Source organism: Dendrobates tinctorius, unplaced genomic scaffold (genome assembly GCF_039654945.1).
Source record: "Dendrobates tinctorius isolate UK_male_01 unplaced genomic scaffold, ASM3965494v1 ptg000008l, whole genome shotgun sequence".
NCBI lineage: Eukaryota > Metazoa > Chordata > Amphibia > Anura > Dendrobatidae > Dendrobates > Dendrobates tinctorius.
In genome coordinates, this window is record NW_027361676.1 from 37,315,869 (window position 1) to 37,333,689 (window position 17,821).

Below are 17,821 nucleotides of genomic sequence, written 5' to 3' on the forward strand. Positions count from 1 at the left end.
TCTGGAGTGACATATGCCCCTTCATGAGGTGCTCTGATGATTAGTTATTCATACTGATGGCTTATGACAGGTCACTGCTCCCTCAGTGACCTACCCCCTAGTTTACATAGTGAATATTCCAGACATATTGAAATAAAAAAAACCCTTTTGCAAGCTGCTACTGTGCATGCGCCTACAGCGCCATATTGGAGGAGGCAATTTTTTGTTTTACTCTACCAACATGATGCCACCAGCACCTGCACAGTAGAAGCTATCAGATCACCGATAGCTACTAATGCGCAGACATGACCGGCACCATTTTCAAACTGTTTTATTTTTAATGAACATATGTATACCATCAAAGAAAATAATCAATTATACATTATAGATGTGATCATGCTGCAGCGCAGGCACCAGCGCCTGCCTGCAGAGTGGGATATATATATATATATATAGCTCAAAAAATAAAGGTAACACTAAAAGTTGGATCAGCCTGTAACTTGTTCCCTATATTTTTTTGAGTGGTATATATATATATATATATATATATATATATATATATATATATAATCTTGGGTTGGGTGCCCAAAAGTAGAAAAAAAGTTTTTAAAAATATAAAAAAAATATAAAAGTTCAAATCCCCCTTTTGCCCCATTCAAAATAAAGCAAAAAAAAATTAAAAAAAAAACAAACCTACACATATTAGGTATCGCCACATTCAGAATCACCTGATCTATCAATAAAAAAAGGATTAACCTGACTACTAAACGGTGTAGCATAGAAAAAGTCAAAACACCAGAATTACGTTTTTTTGTCGCCACGACATTGCATTAAAATAACGGGCGATCAAAAGATCGTATCTGCACCAAAATATGGTATCACTAAAAATGTCAGCTCAGCGCACAAAAAAATAAGCTCTCACCCAACCCAAGATCATGAAAAATGGAGACACTACGGGTATCAGAAAATGGTGCCATTTTTTTTTCTTCAAAGTTTGGATTTTTTTTTCACCACTTAGATAAAAAAGAACCTAGACATGTTTGGTGTCTATGAACTCATAATGACCCGGAAAATCAAAGTGGCAGGTCAGTTTTAGCATTTAGTGAACATGGTGAAAAAAAAAAATCCCAAAAAACAACTATGGGATTGCACTTTTTTGCAATTTCAGCGCACTTTGAATTTTTTCCCCATTTGCGAGTACACGACATAGTATAATCAATGGGATTGTTCAAAAGTACAACACATCCTGCAAAAAATAAGCCCTCACAGGCCATTTTGAACAAAAAATTAAAAAGTTATGGCTCGGGGAAGAAGGGGAGCAAAAAAAAAATAAAATGCAAAACTAAAAATACCTCTGGTTGTTAAGGGGTTAAACAGTATAACGGCACCAACCTTACACTGTCTGTAGGTTACTCAACACAATCCTGCTGACAGGTTCCCTTTAAGCTTCGCAATGAAGATCATGTATTTTAAAGGGAATCTGCCACCTGGTTTGACGGATATGAGATAACACCACCACCTTTAAAGGGAACCTGTCACCCCTTTTTTTGGCTGCTGGCATTGACATCAGGGGCTTATCTACAGCATTCTGTAATGCTGTAGATAAGCCCCCAATGTAACCTGAAAGATAAGAAAAACACATTAGATTATACTCACCGGAGGCGGCGGTCCGGTCCGGTGAGTGTCGCGGTCCGGTCTGGCGCCTCTCATCTTCATACGATGCCGTCCTCTTCTTCCCTTCCTGTCGTGGGCAGAGCAGAGTCCTGCAGTGTGCAGGTGTTGGGAGAAGTCTGGCGCCTGCGCACTGCAGTATTCTGCTGTGCCCTCAACAGGGCCACTACAGGAAGGGAAGAAGAGGATGGCATCGTATGAAGATGGGAGGTGCTGGACTGGACCGCGACACCCATCGGACAAGACCGCCCCTCCAGTGAGTATAATCTAACGTGTTTTTGTTATCTTTCAGATTACATTGGGGGCTTATCTACAGCATTACAGAATGCTGTAGATAAGCCCCTGATGTCAATGCCGGCAGCTCATAGAGCAAAAATAAGGTGACAGATTCCCTTTAAGGTCTGATACACAGGATTCTATAATGATGTGTATCTGCCCCTAACCCGACCTGCAAGACCAGAAAAAGACCATTTATTATACTCACCTGCAGGTCGGTCCAGTCTGAGAGGTGTTGATGTTATTGGTCCGGCGCCTAACTTCTTTGTGTAATGCCACCCTCTTTCTTGCTTTGTGTGGCTGGTGCGTCCCCGTGTAGAAGAGAGAACCAGGCTGCAAGTGCTGCTGAAGCGTTGGGTCCAGAACTGTTGGGGCCGAGCCTCCTGTTGCAGGGGGGAAGGAAATTGAGTACTGAGGAGACCCATGACCTGCAGAGAGGGGGCGTGGTGAGTCAGGGGAGTATAATGAGGTTTGCACGGAAAAAGAGAGGTGCTTCCCGCCAGATTGCAGAGTGAGAGACGACCTGCGCCACGAGCAGCAATAGGCCACGCGGCAGTGATAAGGGTGGGGTGCAGTGAGAACCTGGGAAGCGTCGCCGAGCGTGCAGGTCAGAGCACGCCAAGCGGGAGTTTGCTGGGAAAGACACCCGGACACAGATCCAGGATGGTCGCAGTAAAGACTCACAAGTACCAGCGGGCGTGCAGGGAGATGCGTGCCAGAAAGAGCATTGCAGTGCGGCTATCCAGGTACCAGCGTGCGTGCTGAGAGTCAGGCGCTAACTGAAGCATTGCGGTGGGGGTATCCAGGTATTGGCGGGTGCACAGGAAAGCACACGCAGATTAGAGACCTGTGCAGAGCTGCACTATTCGGCTCTGCAGTTCAATGGACTAGGGACTCAACGAGCAAAATCGGTGACCACCCACTGCCGCCAGAAGTGAGACCGTGTGTTGGGCGGATGTAGGTAGGGTAACTGACAGGGGGGTGGTCCATTACTGGCCGCAGACAGACTCGAGACAGGAACGTGTTCAACAGGTGTTCTTTACACTGTGTTCCAAATTATGCAAAAAATATTTCCTCATATTTTCTCTAAATTACCTATATGAATTGCAGTCATTGTTATTTTCCAGTCATCTAATATTCTATTATAATTGCAATGTTTTTGAACAAACTGCCTATGAAAACAGTATATTTTTAAAAATAAGAAGCACTCAAAATGCATGTTCCAAATTATTATGCACAGCAGAGTTTTCAACCTTTTTATTTTAAACAAAAAAATGGTCAATTGTGAAATCATAAGCATTATCAGCTTATTACAAAATGAAATCAAACAGTTTTCAAGTCAAAACTTTATTCTAGGTGATATTACATTTGCACATAGGACCCCTTGTTCGAAAGAAGCTTCTGAACTCTCTCGTCCATTGAATTTGTCAGTTTTTGGATGGTTTGTGCTTCAATTGTTTTGCATGTGGACAGAATACCCTCCCAGAGCTGTTGCTTAGATGTGAACTGCCTCCCGCCATCATAGACACTCCTTTTGATGATGCTCCAGAGGTTCTCAATGGGGTTGAGGTCAGGGGAAGATGGTGGCCACACCATAAGTTTGTCCTCTTTTATGCCCATATCAGCCAGAGATGCAGATGTGTTATTTGCAGCATGAGACAGTGCATTATCATGCATAAAAATGATCTTGCTGCGGAAAGCACGGTTCTTCCTCTTGAACCATGGCAGGAAGTGCTGTTTTAGAAACTCCACATAGATTATGGAGTTTATCTTTACCCCTTCAGGGATCCTAAAGGGGCCAACAATCTTTCTCCCCTTGATTCCAGCCCAAAACATTACTCCACCTCCTCCTTGTTTGCGCCTTAGGCTGGTTTCACATTTGCGTTTTTTAGCGCTGGAAAAAAACGCATACCTGCGCATGCGTTTTTTCCCCTATATTTAACATGGGTGCGCATACCTGCGCGCTGGTTAGCGCATGTATGCGATTTTCATGCGCTGCGTTTTTTTGGGGTGTGCGTTGGTATTTTCCAGACGCAGCATGTTGCATTTTTTGGCCCTGCAAAAAAGCGCATGCGCACATATGCGCACGTTTTGCGCTAAAAATGGCCATTATAGCCTATGGATGCGCATATGTGCGCACTGGCATGCTCATGTATGCGTTTTTTTGCATATGCGTTTTTTTTTTTTAACCATGGAATTTAGGGGTTTGGGTTAGAGTTAGGGTCAGGGTTAGGGTTAAGTATGGTTTTGTTAAGGATTAGGGTCAGGGTTAGGGTCAGGATTAGGGTTAAGTATGGTTTTGTTAAGGGTTAGGGTCAGGGTTAGGGTTAGGGTCAGGGTTAAGTATGGTTTTGTTAAGGATTAGGGTCAGGGTTAAGTATGGTTTTGTTAAGGGTTAGGGTCAGGGTTAGGGTTAAGTATGGTTTTGTTAAGGGTTAGGGTCAGGGTTAGGGTTAAGTATGGTTTTGTTAAGGATTAGGGTCAGGGTTAGGGTCAGGATTAGGGTTAAGTATGGTTTTGTTAAGGGTTAGGGTCAGGGTTAGGGTTAGGGTCAGGGTTAGGGTCAAGTATGGTTTGGTTAAGGGTTAGGGTCAGGGTTAGGGTTAAGTATGGTTTTGTTAAGGGTTAGGGTCAGGGTTAGTTAGGGTTTGGGTTAGGGTTAAGTATGATTTGGTTAAGGGTTAGGGTCAGGGTTAGGGTTAGTAAAGTCATGGTTTGGGTAGTGTGAGGGGCCACCTAAAAATGTTGGAAAAAACGCAAACGCGGTAAAAACGCACTAAAAACGCATACAAACGCATAAAAACGCTGCGTTTTTTTCATGCATGCTCATAAAAATGCTTGAAAAAAACGCAGCAGTTGTATGCTTATGTATGCGTTTTTTCAATGCGTTTTTTTGCGGGAAAAACGCGCTGCAAAAAAAAGCAAGTGTGAAACTAGCCATAGCCGTGTTTTCATGGGGTGTCCATCAACCAGCCATCCTCCACTCCATCTGGACCATCGAGCGTTGCATGGCACTCAGTGAACAAAACAGTTTGGAAGTCAGTCTTCATGTATCATTTGGCCCACTGGAGCCGTTTCGGCTTGTGTGCAGTGGATAGAGATGGTCGACAGGATGGCTTACGCACAGCTGCAAACCTCTGAAGGACCCTGCATCTTGTTGTTTGGGGGACGTTGGAGGCACCACCAGCTTCAAAAACTTGTCTGCTGCTATGACAAGGCATTTTTGCAGCTGCTCTTTTAACCTGACGCAATTGCCTGTTGGAAAGTGTCCTCTATTTTTCCTTATCAGCACGCACACGTGTGTGCTGGGAATCAGCTACATACTTCTTGATTGTGCGATGATCACGATGAAGTGTCTTGGCAATGTTGATTGTAGTCATGCCTTGACCTAAATATTCCACAATTTGTTGCTTTTCAGCAGCCGACACATCCTTTTTCTTTCCCATTTTGGCAAAAAATGTAGGCTGCTTAATAATGTGGAACAGCTTTCTTAAGTAGTCTTGCCTTTATTTGGACACACCTGCCAAACTAATTTGCACAGGTATCTGCAATTGCTTTCAGTGATATAAAGAGCCCTGACACACATCACCATCAATGAGTTTAAATGACAAACAAAAAAAATTCTAACCTTATTACTCCTAAACTCTTTTTGCATAATAATTTGGAACACAGTTTATTGATCGTCTTTCCACGACCCACAGCACCTCACAGCAATTGCACGTTAATCCCGCAGCCTCACACAGCAGCTGCCCGACAATCCCCTCAGCCACATACAGTAGCTGCCTGACTTCGTACACAGGCCCGGGTACCTTCACTTTCTTTCGTTGGCAAATGGACGTCTCTCGCGGCTCCTTCACCGTGGTTGCCCTAGGCCTACCACCACAGCGTGTCACCAGTCCGAGTCCGTTCGGTTTAGTGGTACCCCAGGCTGTCTCTGTCTGCGGCCTCCCTTTGCTCTCCATCTGTGGCCCCTGCTGTCTCTGTCTGTGGCTAATCCCGTCAGGGCCACACCCCGTAACCGTCACAACTGTCAGTCCTCCACCACAGCGTGTCACCAGTCCGAGTCCGTTCGGTTTAGTGGTACCCCAGGCTGTCTCTGTCTGCGGCCTCCCTTTGCTCTCCATCTGTGGCCCCTGCTGTCTCTGTCTGTGGCTAATCCTGTCAGGGCCACACCCCGTAACCGTCACAACTGTCAGTCCTCTCAAGAGCTTCCTTTCTTTCCTCTCGCCTCAGACGTACTTCTTGTCTCCTGTGCTCTCTTCGCTGACTGGACTCTCCAGAACCTTCTCTCAGCCTTTTATCTCCCTCAAGTACTGGTAACCCCGCCCACCATGACTCAACGGTTTTCTTAGCCAATGGCTGTTCATTCCTAACCTCAGCTCTCCATTGCCCTCTAATGGTCAAAATCCAAATACTACAGCCCTCCTTCCTATCTCTAGCTGTTTCCCCCCCTTTTACTACAACAGTTCACCTTCTATACACTACACCTCCGCCCTTCTTCTACAGACAGGTCCGTACGTCAGTCCATCTTCCCTACACGGGGAAGCCTGAAGATGCAGCACTGGCCTCCGCCGGCATCCCATCACTCATCGGAAAGGACAGCATGATAAGTTGAACAAAAAAAAAAAAAAATCTGTTGCGTTAAAATAGCACTGTTAAAATTGTTTAACCCCTTTTTGGCTCCCTGCAAGGAGAACCCCTTTTTGTGTTAAGTAAACTACACCCTTGCTCTGCACCTCTGTGTTACTGCATTCTTTACCTGCTTTACACCTGCGTCATCCACACAGGGTCTCCAGCATCGCGCTCTTGCGCAGGTGTGCCTCTCTGCCCTGACGAGGGCAGAGTAATGTGCTGCAGTGATGATGCGCCGGGTGTGACGCACGCACTCTGTCTTGAACCTTGTGCCTTGGCGTGTCTCTACACACGCACTCTGTCTTGTACCTTGCGCTTTAGCGTGTCGCTACACACGCACCCTGTCTCATTTTGTGAACCCTGGCGTGTCCCCTACACACGCACCTAGCTTTGGACACTGGCGTGTCCCCTACACACGCACCTAGCCTTGAAACTGGCGTGTCCCCTACACACGCACCTGGATATCTGTCGTGCCTCCTTGCCTGAACCCTGGTTTGCCTGCCGTAGAGACACGCCAAGGTCAGGGTTCAAGGCAGGGTGCGTGCTAGGAGCCACGCCAGGGTTGAGAGCAGGGTACGTGCTAGGAGCCACGCGGGACGCACACCTCACTGGCCAATGCACACGGCTGTAACGTCAGCACGAGGCATGACTAAGGCACAGGAGGGGGCAAAGGAACCTGCGTGCTAGGAGCCACGCCAGGGTTCAAGGCAGGGCTGCGTGCTAGGAGCCACGCCAGGGTTCAAGGCAGGGCTGCGTGCTAGGAGCCACGCCAGGGTTCAAGGCAGGGCTGCGTGCTAGGAGCCACGCCAGGGTTCAAGGCAGGGCTGCGTGCTAGGAGCCACGCCAGGGTTCAAGGCAGGGCTGCGTGCTAGGAGCCACGCCAGGGTTCAAGGCAGGGCTGCGTGCTAGGAGCCACGCCAGGGTTCAAGGCAGGGCTGCGTGCTAGGAGCCACGCCACTCTGGCCAGTGCACACGGCTGTACACAAACACGAGGCACTTACCACGGCACAGGAGATGGCCAAGGGGAACCCACGCCGGGGTTCAAGGCAAGGACAAGGCAAGAAACAAGGTATGGAACACGGAGCGGAACATAGGCAGAAACTGAGCCCGGTCAGAGCGAGGACAGAGTCTAGCAACGGAACGAAGGCCGAAACCCAGAGCCGGGCCAAGGGAGAACCTTGGGACTAGACTTGGAAATGTGCAAGAGAGCACCAGAGGACAGAGTGTGGAAAACCAGGCTGAGACAAGAACATGAGAAGTACTACAAGGATCAGAATAGCAAAGACCAGACATGGCGAAAAAGAGAACAGAGGAAGGACTACAAGTCAAAGAATAGCTAAGTCGAGACATAGCAAAAACAGACTAAGACAGAGACCAGCAGAAGGACTACAAGGCAAAGACAAACATGGCACAAGAGACAACACAAGACATGAGATGGAATACAAGCACGGAGCGTGTGCAAAGAAGCACTACAGAGCAAAGTGCAAGGGCACAGAATAGAGGGAGCAACCCCACAGACCAAGAGCCGTGCAGGGAAGCAACACAATAATCAGGCCCTGAGCAAAGGAAGGGGTGGTCTAATATAGGGCACAGCACCTCCTCTTCCGGGTCAGGACCAGGGGAGAACTTCCTAGTTCAGATGCTCCAGGATCACAGAGCGCAGTCAGATGATCAGGGTTTCAGACATGACGAGATGATCACCGAACCAGACAGTGCAGGATCCTAGGAAGGGTCACATGATCAGAGTTTCAGACATGACGAGATGACTGCAGAAGCAGACAGTGCAGGATTTAGCAAATGTCACATGATCAAGGTCTCAGACATGACGAGATGATTGCAGAACCAGACAGTGCAGGATCCTAGGAAACGTCACATGATCAGGGATTCTAGACATGACGAGAAGATCACAGAAGGCAAAGAAGAAATGCAGGCATCTCGCAGCTCAGCAGACATGAGGTGAGTGTGCACACTGCTCTAGGGAACAAGCAAGATAGCAGACACAAGGTGCGCGTGCACACCGCTCCAGGGGTTCATGAGGCAAAACAGACATGGCAGACGTGACACCGGTCCTCCTAGACCTTTTCCCAGCACATGGGCACTGCAGTACTTTTCTCTGCCCTTGTCAGGGCAGAGAAGCCCGCCTGTGCAGGAGACCTGGCCGCCCCGCAGATGAGTGTAATAAAAGATCTTCTTCTTGTCTTGCAGGTTGGGTTGGGGAGCATTAGGGTACCGTTACACTTAGCGATGCACCAGCGATCCCGACAACGATATGGACCGCTAGTGCATCGCTAAGTGGTCGCTAGTGAGCTGCCAAACAGGCAGATCTCACCAGCCACATAGCAGCGGTCAGGGGTCGCTACTTACCTGTCAGACGCAGCGATCCTGACGTCCTCCCGCCCGCGTCCACGCGTCGCCACAGGAAGCGCCGATGAGAAATGGTCCAGGACGTTCTCGCGCAACCAGCGATGAGCAGCGGGGAGCCGGTCGGTGGTAAGTATCACATGTAGCGATATCGCTAGCAATATCGCTGCTACGTCACAAAATCTGTAACGTTACAGCGATATTGCTAGCGATGTCGCAATGTGTAATGGGCCCTTAGCAAAATGCTCTATATCAGGCCTGATATGTCTCATGTCCTTCAAACCTGGTGACAAAATCCCTTTAGGCCACGTGCACACGATGCAGATATCCAGCAGATCCGCAGCGGATTTTACCGCGCAGAAACGCTGCATATCCACATTGTGATGTACAGTAGCATGTAAGTCAATAGAAAAAAAAACGCTGTGCAGACGCTGCGGATTTTTCCGCGCGGTTTTCTTGTGGTTCAAAATATGCAGTATGTCACTTCTTTTGTGCGGTTTTCCACCTGCTCCATTCTCCAAATCCGCAGGGGAAAACCGCAAAAAAACAGGAAGAAATCCGCAGGAAAAATGCAGGTCATTTGACCTGCGGATTTCTTCAATTCTGCGCGGAAAAATCCGCAGGGCCAAAAAGTACGTCTGCACTTAGCCTGAGAAGCTCATCTAATGAATTAATGCTAGGCTAGACAATTATAGCATAGCCATGCACAGCTTATGCTTAGCTTCTGCAGCAGTATCAATAGGTTGTTGTTCTTCTAGATTTCATGATTTGTGTTCATGATAAAAAAAAAATCTTTTTATAAACATGTAAACAATTTACAGAGTATTCAATCCTTTTTTTCTGCTAGGCTCTTTAGCGACAGTTAATTGCATTGGTTTAAGATCGTAATATTATGGCAAATTAACACTCAATTTGCATAATTCAAATGTGCTAGCTAATCTGCCGAACAATTCTGACCATGACACGCATGCAACCGGAAGCTAACTTTTGCATTTTTTTTTTAAATTACACCATTTACGCCTTTCCAAGTGTTTTCTTTTATCCGTATATTTTTACAAACTTTTTAATGACATTTTTGATGTATTAATTACACATATAACAAAAGATTCAGAAATACCATAAAAAGGGTAAAAAACTCAAAGAAAAAAAACATTGCCTGACATGCATTTCAGATTTTGCTATTTACTTTTCCTTTTTAGGGAAAAAAGGCCCCAAAAAAAGGTAGAAAAATGCTGTTTCCTTTTCTCAGACAACCCTAGGTGTGTAAGCCCCCTAAGGGCTCATACTCACTGGAGAGAAAATCGGACGAGTGCAATCCGATTAAAAATCGGATTGCACTCTGACCAATGTTAGTCACATCTCACGTGCAGCTCCATGTATTGCTGTGCAGCTGCACGCTCCGCTCCGGAGTGCCGGCGCCAGAGCTTGGTTTTAACCTGCGAGACGCGGCCGTATCTCGCTGTAGTGTGACTCCGGCCTAACACCGCTCCCAGTTGTAAACTAGTTAACCCCTTGAGATGGATTGCAGCGTGGGACTTGACTGTACGGCAGATAGGAATATTGTTGCTTTTTTATTTTTTATTTTTTACAGGAGAACGATGGCTTTAATTGGATTAGGAGTTTAATAAAGATGGTAAAAATGTGTTTAATTATTTCATTAAAAGTTTTTATTCTTAATGTGTGTTTTTTTAATCCTTTCATACTAGTGGATTAATAATGGATAGGTGTTTTATTGACACCTCTTCATTATTAACCAGGCTTAAGGGCATGTCACACTATCGCTAGCAATATCGCTATAACTTGTGACGTTATAGCAATATTGCTAGGGATATCGCTATGTCTGATATTTACCTACGACCGGCTCCCCCGCTGGTTATCGCTGATCGCGCGAGAACGTCCTGGACTGTTTCTCATCGTCAGCTTCCTGCGGCGCTTCCTGTGGAGAGACGAGCAACGAGCGTGGAGCCGGGCAGGAGGAAGCAGGATCGCCTAGTGTGACAGGTAAGTAGCGACCCCCGTCCCCTGCGATGTCGCTAGTGAGATCTGCCTGTGTGGCAGCTCACTAGCGACCACTTAGCGATGCACCAGCGATCCTGACCGCGTCATATCGCTGGTCGGGATCTCTGGTACATCGCTAAGTGTGACAGTACCTTTAATGTCACTTTACAATAGCAAGGTGACATTAACCCCTTATTACCCCATATGCCACCCACTACAGGGCAATGGGAACAGAGAGGCTAAGCGCCTTTTCTGGGGTGGCTGGAGGCAGATGTTTTTAGTTGGGGGGGGCAAAAACAATGGTCCATTTCTAGGCTGTTAATATTATTATTGTTATTATTTACTTACATAGCACCATTGATTCCATGGTGCTGTACATGAGAAGGGGTTACATGCAAATTACAGATATCACTTACAGTAAACAAACTTACAATGACAGACTGATACAGAGGGGAGAGAACCCAGCCCTTTCGGGTTCTCCAGGGTTCCCCAACTCCAGGCCTCAAGGTCCACCAACAGGTCATGTTTTCAGGCTTTCCTTAGTATTGCTCAGGTGATAATTGCTTCACCTGTGCAATACAAAGGAAATCCTGAAAACATGATCTGTTGGTGGGCCTTGAGGACTGGAGTTGTGGAACCCTGTGCTACAGGATGGTGGGGATGGAGACAGTAGGTTGGTGGGTTGCAGCAGTTCCAGTGTTGGTTGAGGCGGTATCTCTGGTAGTGGTGAGGAGGTTGCGGGGTCATTGCAGGCTGTAGGCTTTCTTGAAGAGGTGGGTTTTCAGGTTCTGTCTGAAGGATCCGAAGGTGGTTGATAGTCGGACAAAGAATTCCAGAGGATGGGGGCTATTTGGGAGAAGTCTTGGTAGCGGTTGGGTGAGGAGCAAATAAGTGTGGAGGAGAGAAGGAGGTCTTGGGATGACCGGAGACTACGTGCGGGGATCTGCAATCAGTCACTGACTTTCCCTCTCTGGTGGAAAAAATTGCATGGGAGCCCATGCAATTTTTTTCTGTGAATACATTCTTTTAGTAAATAGATACAGGTCCCAAATTTAACACATACATAATATTAACACTATTACACACTGACATATATAACGCTAAGGCTGAGTTCACACGTGGCGTTTTTTTCGCATTTCCGCGGCGGTTTTAACCGTGCGATTTTGCCGCAAAAAATAAGCATCCCATGCATTCCTATGGGATTCTGCAATGCTGTGCTAATGCTGCGGTTTTCACCGCAGCGGAATCGCTTTGCGGTAAAAAACGCAGCATGCGCATTAATTTTGCGGAATCGCGGCGATCCCGCACCCATAGGAGTGCTGTGCATACCATGGGAAAAGTAAGCAGAACAATTGCGGATGGTACCCATGGTCCGGAGGAGAGGAGACTGTCCTCCGGGCTTTGGGTACCATATCCCTGTAAAAAATAGCATTTAAAATAAAAAATATTGTTATTCTCACCTTCTGACGTCCCGCGCAGCCTTCCCGCCTCTCTCCACGCTCCCAGTAATCCTTTGCGAAAATGCCCGCGATGACGTCCGTTCTCGCGGGATCACGAAGTCTCGCGGTCATTCGCGCGACGTCATCGGGAAAATCGTGGGAATTTAAAATGCGATTTTCCCGCGGAATGGAATTCCGGAACTCTCGCGGTAATTTCCGCGAGAGTTCCGCTACGTGTGAACCCAGCCTAACTGTTCTGCAATAGTTTACTGTATGCAAACCATGTCTCCTATCCTGTCGGGTTCTGCAATAATTTTACAGAGGCCGACAAATGAACGGCTTTTGAAAAACCATGGTACCGCTGAAACCATGGTACCACTGAAAACGTCATCTTGTCCTGCAAAAGACGAGCTGCCACACAGCAATATTAGCAAAAAAATAAAGTTATAGCTCGCAGAATAAAGCGATGCAAAAATAATTATTTTTTATATAAAATTGTTTTCATTGCATAAAAGCGCCAAAACATAAAAAAATGACTTAAATGAGGTACCGCTGTAATCGTACTGACCCGGAGAATAAAACCATTTTATCAATTTTACTGTATGCGGAACAGTTTAAACGCACCCCCGCAAAAGAAATTCATGAAATGCTGGTTTTTGTTCATTCTGCGTCCCAAAAATCAGAATAAAAAGCGATAAAAAAAGATACGTGCCTGAAAATGGTACCAATAAAAATGTCAACTCGTCCCGCAAAAAATAAGACCTCACATGACTCGGTGGGTCAAAATATGGAAAAATTATAGCTCTCAAAATGTGGTGATGCAAAAACTATTTTTACAATAAAAAGCGCCTTTTAGCGTGTGACATCTGCCAAACATAAAAACCGCCATAAATAGTAAATCAAACCCCCCCGTTATCACCCCCTTAGTTAGGGAAAAATAATAAAATAAAAAAAATGTAATTATTTCCATTTTCCCATTAGGGTTAGGGCTGAGATTAGGGTTAGGGCTAATATTAGGGTTAGGGGTGTGTTGTGGTTAGGTTTCCACTGTTTGGGCACATCAGGGGCTTTCCAAACCAAAACATGGTGTCCGATCTCAATACCAGCCAAAAAAGACAAATGGCGCTGCTTCCCTTCCGAGCTCTGCCATGCACCCAAATAGTCATTTACCCCCACATGTGGGGTATCAGCGTACTCAGGACAAATTGCACAATAACTTTTACGGTCCTGTTACCCTTGGGAAAATAAAAATTGGGGGTGGAAGATCATTTTTGTGGAAAAAATATGATTTTTTAATTGTACGGCTGTACGTTATAAACTTCTGTGAAGCCCTTGTGGGTTCAAAGTTCTCACCACATATCTAGATAAGTTCCTTGGGGAGTCTAGTTTCCAAAATGGAGTCACTTGTGGGGGGGCTTCCACTGTTTAGGCACATCGGGAGCTCTCCAAACGTGACATGGCGTCCGATCTGAATTCCAGACAATTTTGCATTGAAAAAGTCAAACGATGCTCCTTCACTTCTGAGCTCTGCCATGTGCCGAAACAGTGGTTCGCCCCCACATATCAGGTATCAGCGTACTCAGGACAAATTGCACAATAACTTTTGCAGTTCAATTTCCCCTGTTACCCTTGGACCTGAAGTAATTTTTTTGTGAAAAAAAGTTAAATGTTCATTTTTTTTAAACATTCAAAAAATTCCTGTGAAGCACCTGAAGGGTTAATAAACTTCTTGAATGTGGTTTTGAGCACCTTAAGGGGTGCAGTTTTTAGAATGGTGTCACTTTTGGGTATTTTCTATCATATAGACCCCTCAAAGTGACTTCAAATGTGATGTGGTCTGTAAAAACAAAATGGTGTTGCAAAAATGAGAAATCGCTGGTCAACTTTTAACCCTTATAACTTCCTAACCAAAAAAAATTTTGGCTCCAAAATTGTGCTGATGTAAAGTAAACATGTGGGAAATGTTATTTATTAACTTTTTTTGCCATATCTCTGTGATTTAAGGGCATAAAATTCAAAGTTGGAAAATTGCGAAATTTTCTAAATTTTTGCCAAATTTCCATTTTTTTCACAAATAAAAGCAAGTTATGTCAATGAAATTTTACCACTATCATGAAGTACAATATGTCATGAGAAAACATTGTCAGAATCACCAGGATCCATGGAAGTGTTCCAGCGTTATTACCTCATAAAGGGACAGTGGTCAGAATTGTAAAGCTGTGTGGACACGCTGCGGATTTTGCTGTGGTTCTGCAGCGGATTTGGCCGCTGCGGACCTGCAGCAGATTTTGCTGCGGTGTACAGTACCATGATTCCCTATGGGAATCAAAAACCGCAGTGCAGATGGTGCAGAATTTTCCACGCGGATTATCTGCGATTTTCAATCCGCAGAAAGAATTGACATGTCTGCGGATTCTGCTGCGGTTTGCCATTGCCTCCATTGAGGAGATGAAAAACCGTAGGGCAAAACCGCAGAGCAATCTGCAGGTAAAACTGCAGGTCTTTTGACCTGCAGATTTTACAAAATCCTTGCGGATGAATCTGCAGCACATTCCGCAGCGTGTGCACACAGCCTAAAAATTGGCCCGGTCATGAATGTGCAAACCACACTTGGGGGTAAAGGGGTTAAATACATGCCCATGATTGTGAACCAACACTATACTAATTGTATTTGTCACTAACATGTGTATGTGTGTGTATATTTTATATATATTTATATTATATATATTTTTTTCTATATATATTCAATATATATTATATATATTATGTGGAGAAGTTGATTACAACCTTGCTTGTTGTATGGTAACAAGTAGTGACAATGTATACATTGATACACTGTGACACTGACTATGAGGGATGGCTTCTCTAGCTCCCATCCATTTTGTGTGACATTTCTAGAAATCCAATAAGTGACAATGCTCCAGAATGCCAGGATGGATACATGTGCCCCCCGTGTGCAGGACAAAGGAGACCCCCGATCCGCCAGGTACATGGAAGCAGTGTGCAGGCATGGAGGTGTGAGGAGGGCCATCACCTACACATGCCCTCAGGTCAGCCGTGAGGAGAGCTGGCCACAGACAGGCAGCTATGGAGGAGGCTGGTGTCAAATGTGACACCCTACAGGATTAGAGCGATGCCTGGGAGCCCCCTCCCTCCATGAGCCCGGGGAGGAGAGAGGAGGGGCCTGAGGCTCAGCTCGCCACATCTCACCTTACTTTGCTACGACTTTCAAATGTAATTACTCCGGCAGGATTATCGAGTGTTGTGCAGCCTCCTGCTCCAACTTCTCAGCTGGGGCAGTAGCGGCATGTGATGTCCTGGGTCACTGGGAGGAAATCAGGGCTTGTACCGGGGACCGGCACCGGCCACTGGGAGGAAATCAGGGCTTGTACCGGGGACCTGCACCGGCCACTGGGAGGAAATCAGGGCTTGTACCGGGGACCGGCACCGGCCGGAAGGCTCCTGCCATAGTCTGATCACAGATAGACCTGCCTGTAGCCAACACTTTGCAGGTCAATCAATGGCTCTTTCATGCCTCCTGGATGAAGTGTGAAGCCCGGGAGTTTCCACTGAGCACTGCTTACCCTGGAGTCCAGCTGATCCTGCTGCAGCTCCTTACTGAGGAGCCCCCCACCCCTGGAGAAGCCCCCCTCCCCCTGGAGAAGCCCCCCACCCCCTGGAGAAGCCCACGTCTAGGTGAGTCCATGCCTCAATGAGTGCACTGTGTGTGAGGATCAGGATGCGCCAGGAACAGGGATTTTCTGTAAGTTCATTGAAAGGTATGGTGGAGTGCATTCAGCCTATTTCTAAGGTACAGCTGCTTTGTGGGGTCTGTGATCTGTGTATTCGGTATATGAGTGCACAGGGTCCCTGTGTGGGGCGCAAGGTCGCTGTATGATAGGGCACAGTGAGCGCAGGGTCGCTGTATGGGGCGCAGAGAGTGCAGGGTTACTGTATGGGGCACAGAGTGCGGGGTTGCTGTATGGGGCACAGAGTGCGGGGTTGCTGTATGGGGCACAGAGTGCGGGGTTGCTGTATGGGGCACAGAGTGCGGGGTTGCTGTATGGGGCACAGAGTGCGGGGTTGCTGTATGGGGCACAGAGTGCGGGGTTGCTGTATGGGGCACAGAGTGCGGGGTTGCTGTATGGGGAGTAAGGCTGTGTGCACACGCTGCGGATTCATCCGCGCAGATTTTGTAAAATCCGCAGGTGAAACCGCAGGTCAAAAGACCTGCGGTTTCACCTGCGGATTGCTCTGCGGTTTTGCTCTGCGGGTTTTCATCTCCTCAATAGAGGAGATGGCAAACCGCAGGAGAATCCGCAGAAAGAATTGACATGTCAATTCTTTCTGCGGATTGAAAACCGCAGATAATCCGCGTGGAAAATTCCGCACCGTCTGCACTGCGGTTTTTGATTCCCATAGGGAATCATGGTACTGTACACCGCAGCAAAAACTGCAGCGTGTGCACACAGCCTTAAGGATTTGTGGTCGCTGTGTGGGGTGCTGATCACATGGGGACACTGTATGGAGTGTTGAGTGCTCAGCATTGGCATATGGGGTGTATGGTACCTAGGTCGGAATGTGAGGTGTACAGTGGGTCAGCATTCGAGTTGTGCAATGTTTGGTGCACATACTGTATATGGGATGTGTAGAGCATACAGCTCGTTTACTGTATATGTTGTACAATGATGACTCTGTATTCAGCCAGTATATGGGGTGCACATAACTCACTGTTGCATATTCCGAGCAGAATGATCATGTTCTTTTTTTTCTCCCGTGTGATGAGATTTCATATAATGATTGTTTTGCTTATTTGTTCCTCTCCTCAGCTTGTCAGATGTACTGTTGTACAGATCAGGTCCTCCTGGCAGCTGGCCTGTGTAGTGGGAGAAAGAGTAAGTGGATGAAGAAGCAGCAGCCTCCTCAGATCCTGGTCTCCAGGCAGCAGTTATAGGGCCATCCTATTGTCTTATGGGAGTCTTATCAAGACTAACAAGCATTTATCAAGATCTCCTGACAGTGGCTGATCCTGCTAAAGAAAACTTTTCCCTGGCTGTGTGCATGTGATCATTGGTCAGATCTGATGAGAAAGGGAAGACCATTGTAATTTTGGGAGCCATCCCCATAATAACCCTCTCACCACTGTGTTCTGGTGTCACAGCTCTGCAGCCCTGCACTGTGCAACGATCATGCTCTCCTGGCTCATCATCTTCCTCACTGGCTGGACTTTCTGCGAAAAGTTCTCTCTCTGCTATGGCCTAGACTACGATTATCCCTATTATGACACTGAAGAGGAAAAACCTGAGGTCATTGACTACAAGGATCCTTGTAAAGCTGGTGAGTTCCAATATTTCTCATTCAGGGTTGTAATCTCTGCACGATGCAGCATCTAATGCCGCTTACCGTATTAAAGGCTCACGTGTGGCTGGCACTGGGCATCGGGCCAGAGGGATGGGTGGTGTATG

The 17,821-nt window shown here is 46.6% G+C and overlaps 1 protein-coding gene across 2 annotated transcripts in view; it reads left to right on the forward strand.

Moving 5' to 3' along the window:
- Nucleotides 1–15,514: 15,514 nt before the first annotated feature.
- Nucleotides 15,515–17,821, forward strand: part of TLL1 (tolloid like 1) — a 180,739-nt gene continuing 178,432 nt past the window's right edge. The window contains exons 1-2 of one of the 2 annotated variants that reach the window (XM_073577057.1): nt 15,515–16,052; nt 17,186–17,693. In XM_073577057.1, the coding sequence (XP_073433158.1) occupies nt 17,546–17,693 (148 nt within the window). In that variant the 5' untranslated portion in view covers nt 15,515–16,052; nt 17,186–17,545. The remainder of the gene's footprint in view (nt 16,053–17,185; nt 17,694–17,821) is intronic. The other variant, XM_073577066.1, reaches the window with a different exon arrangement.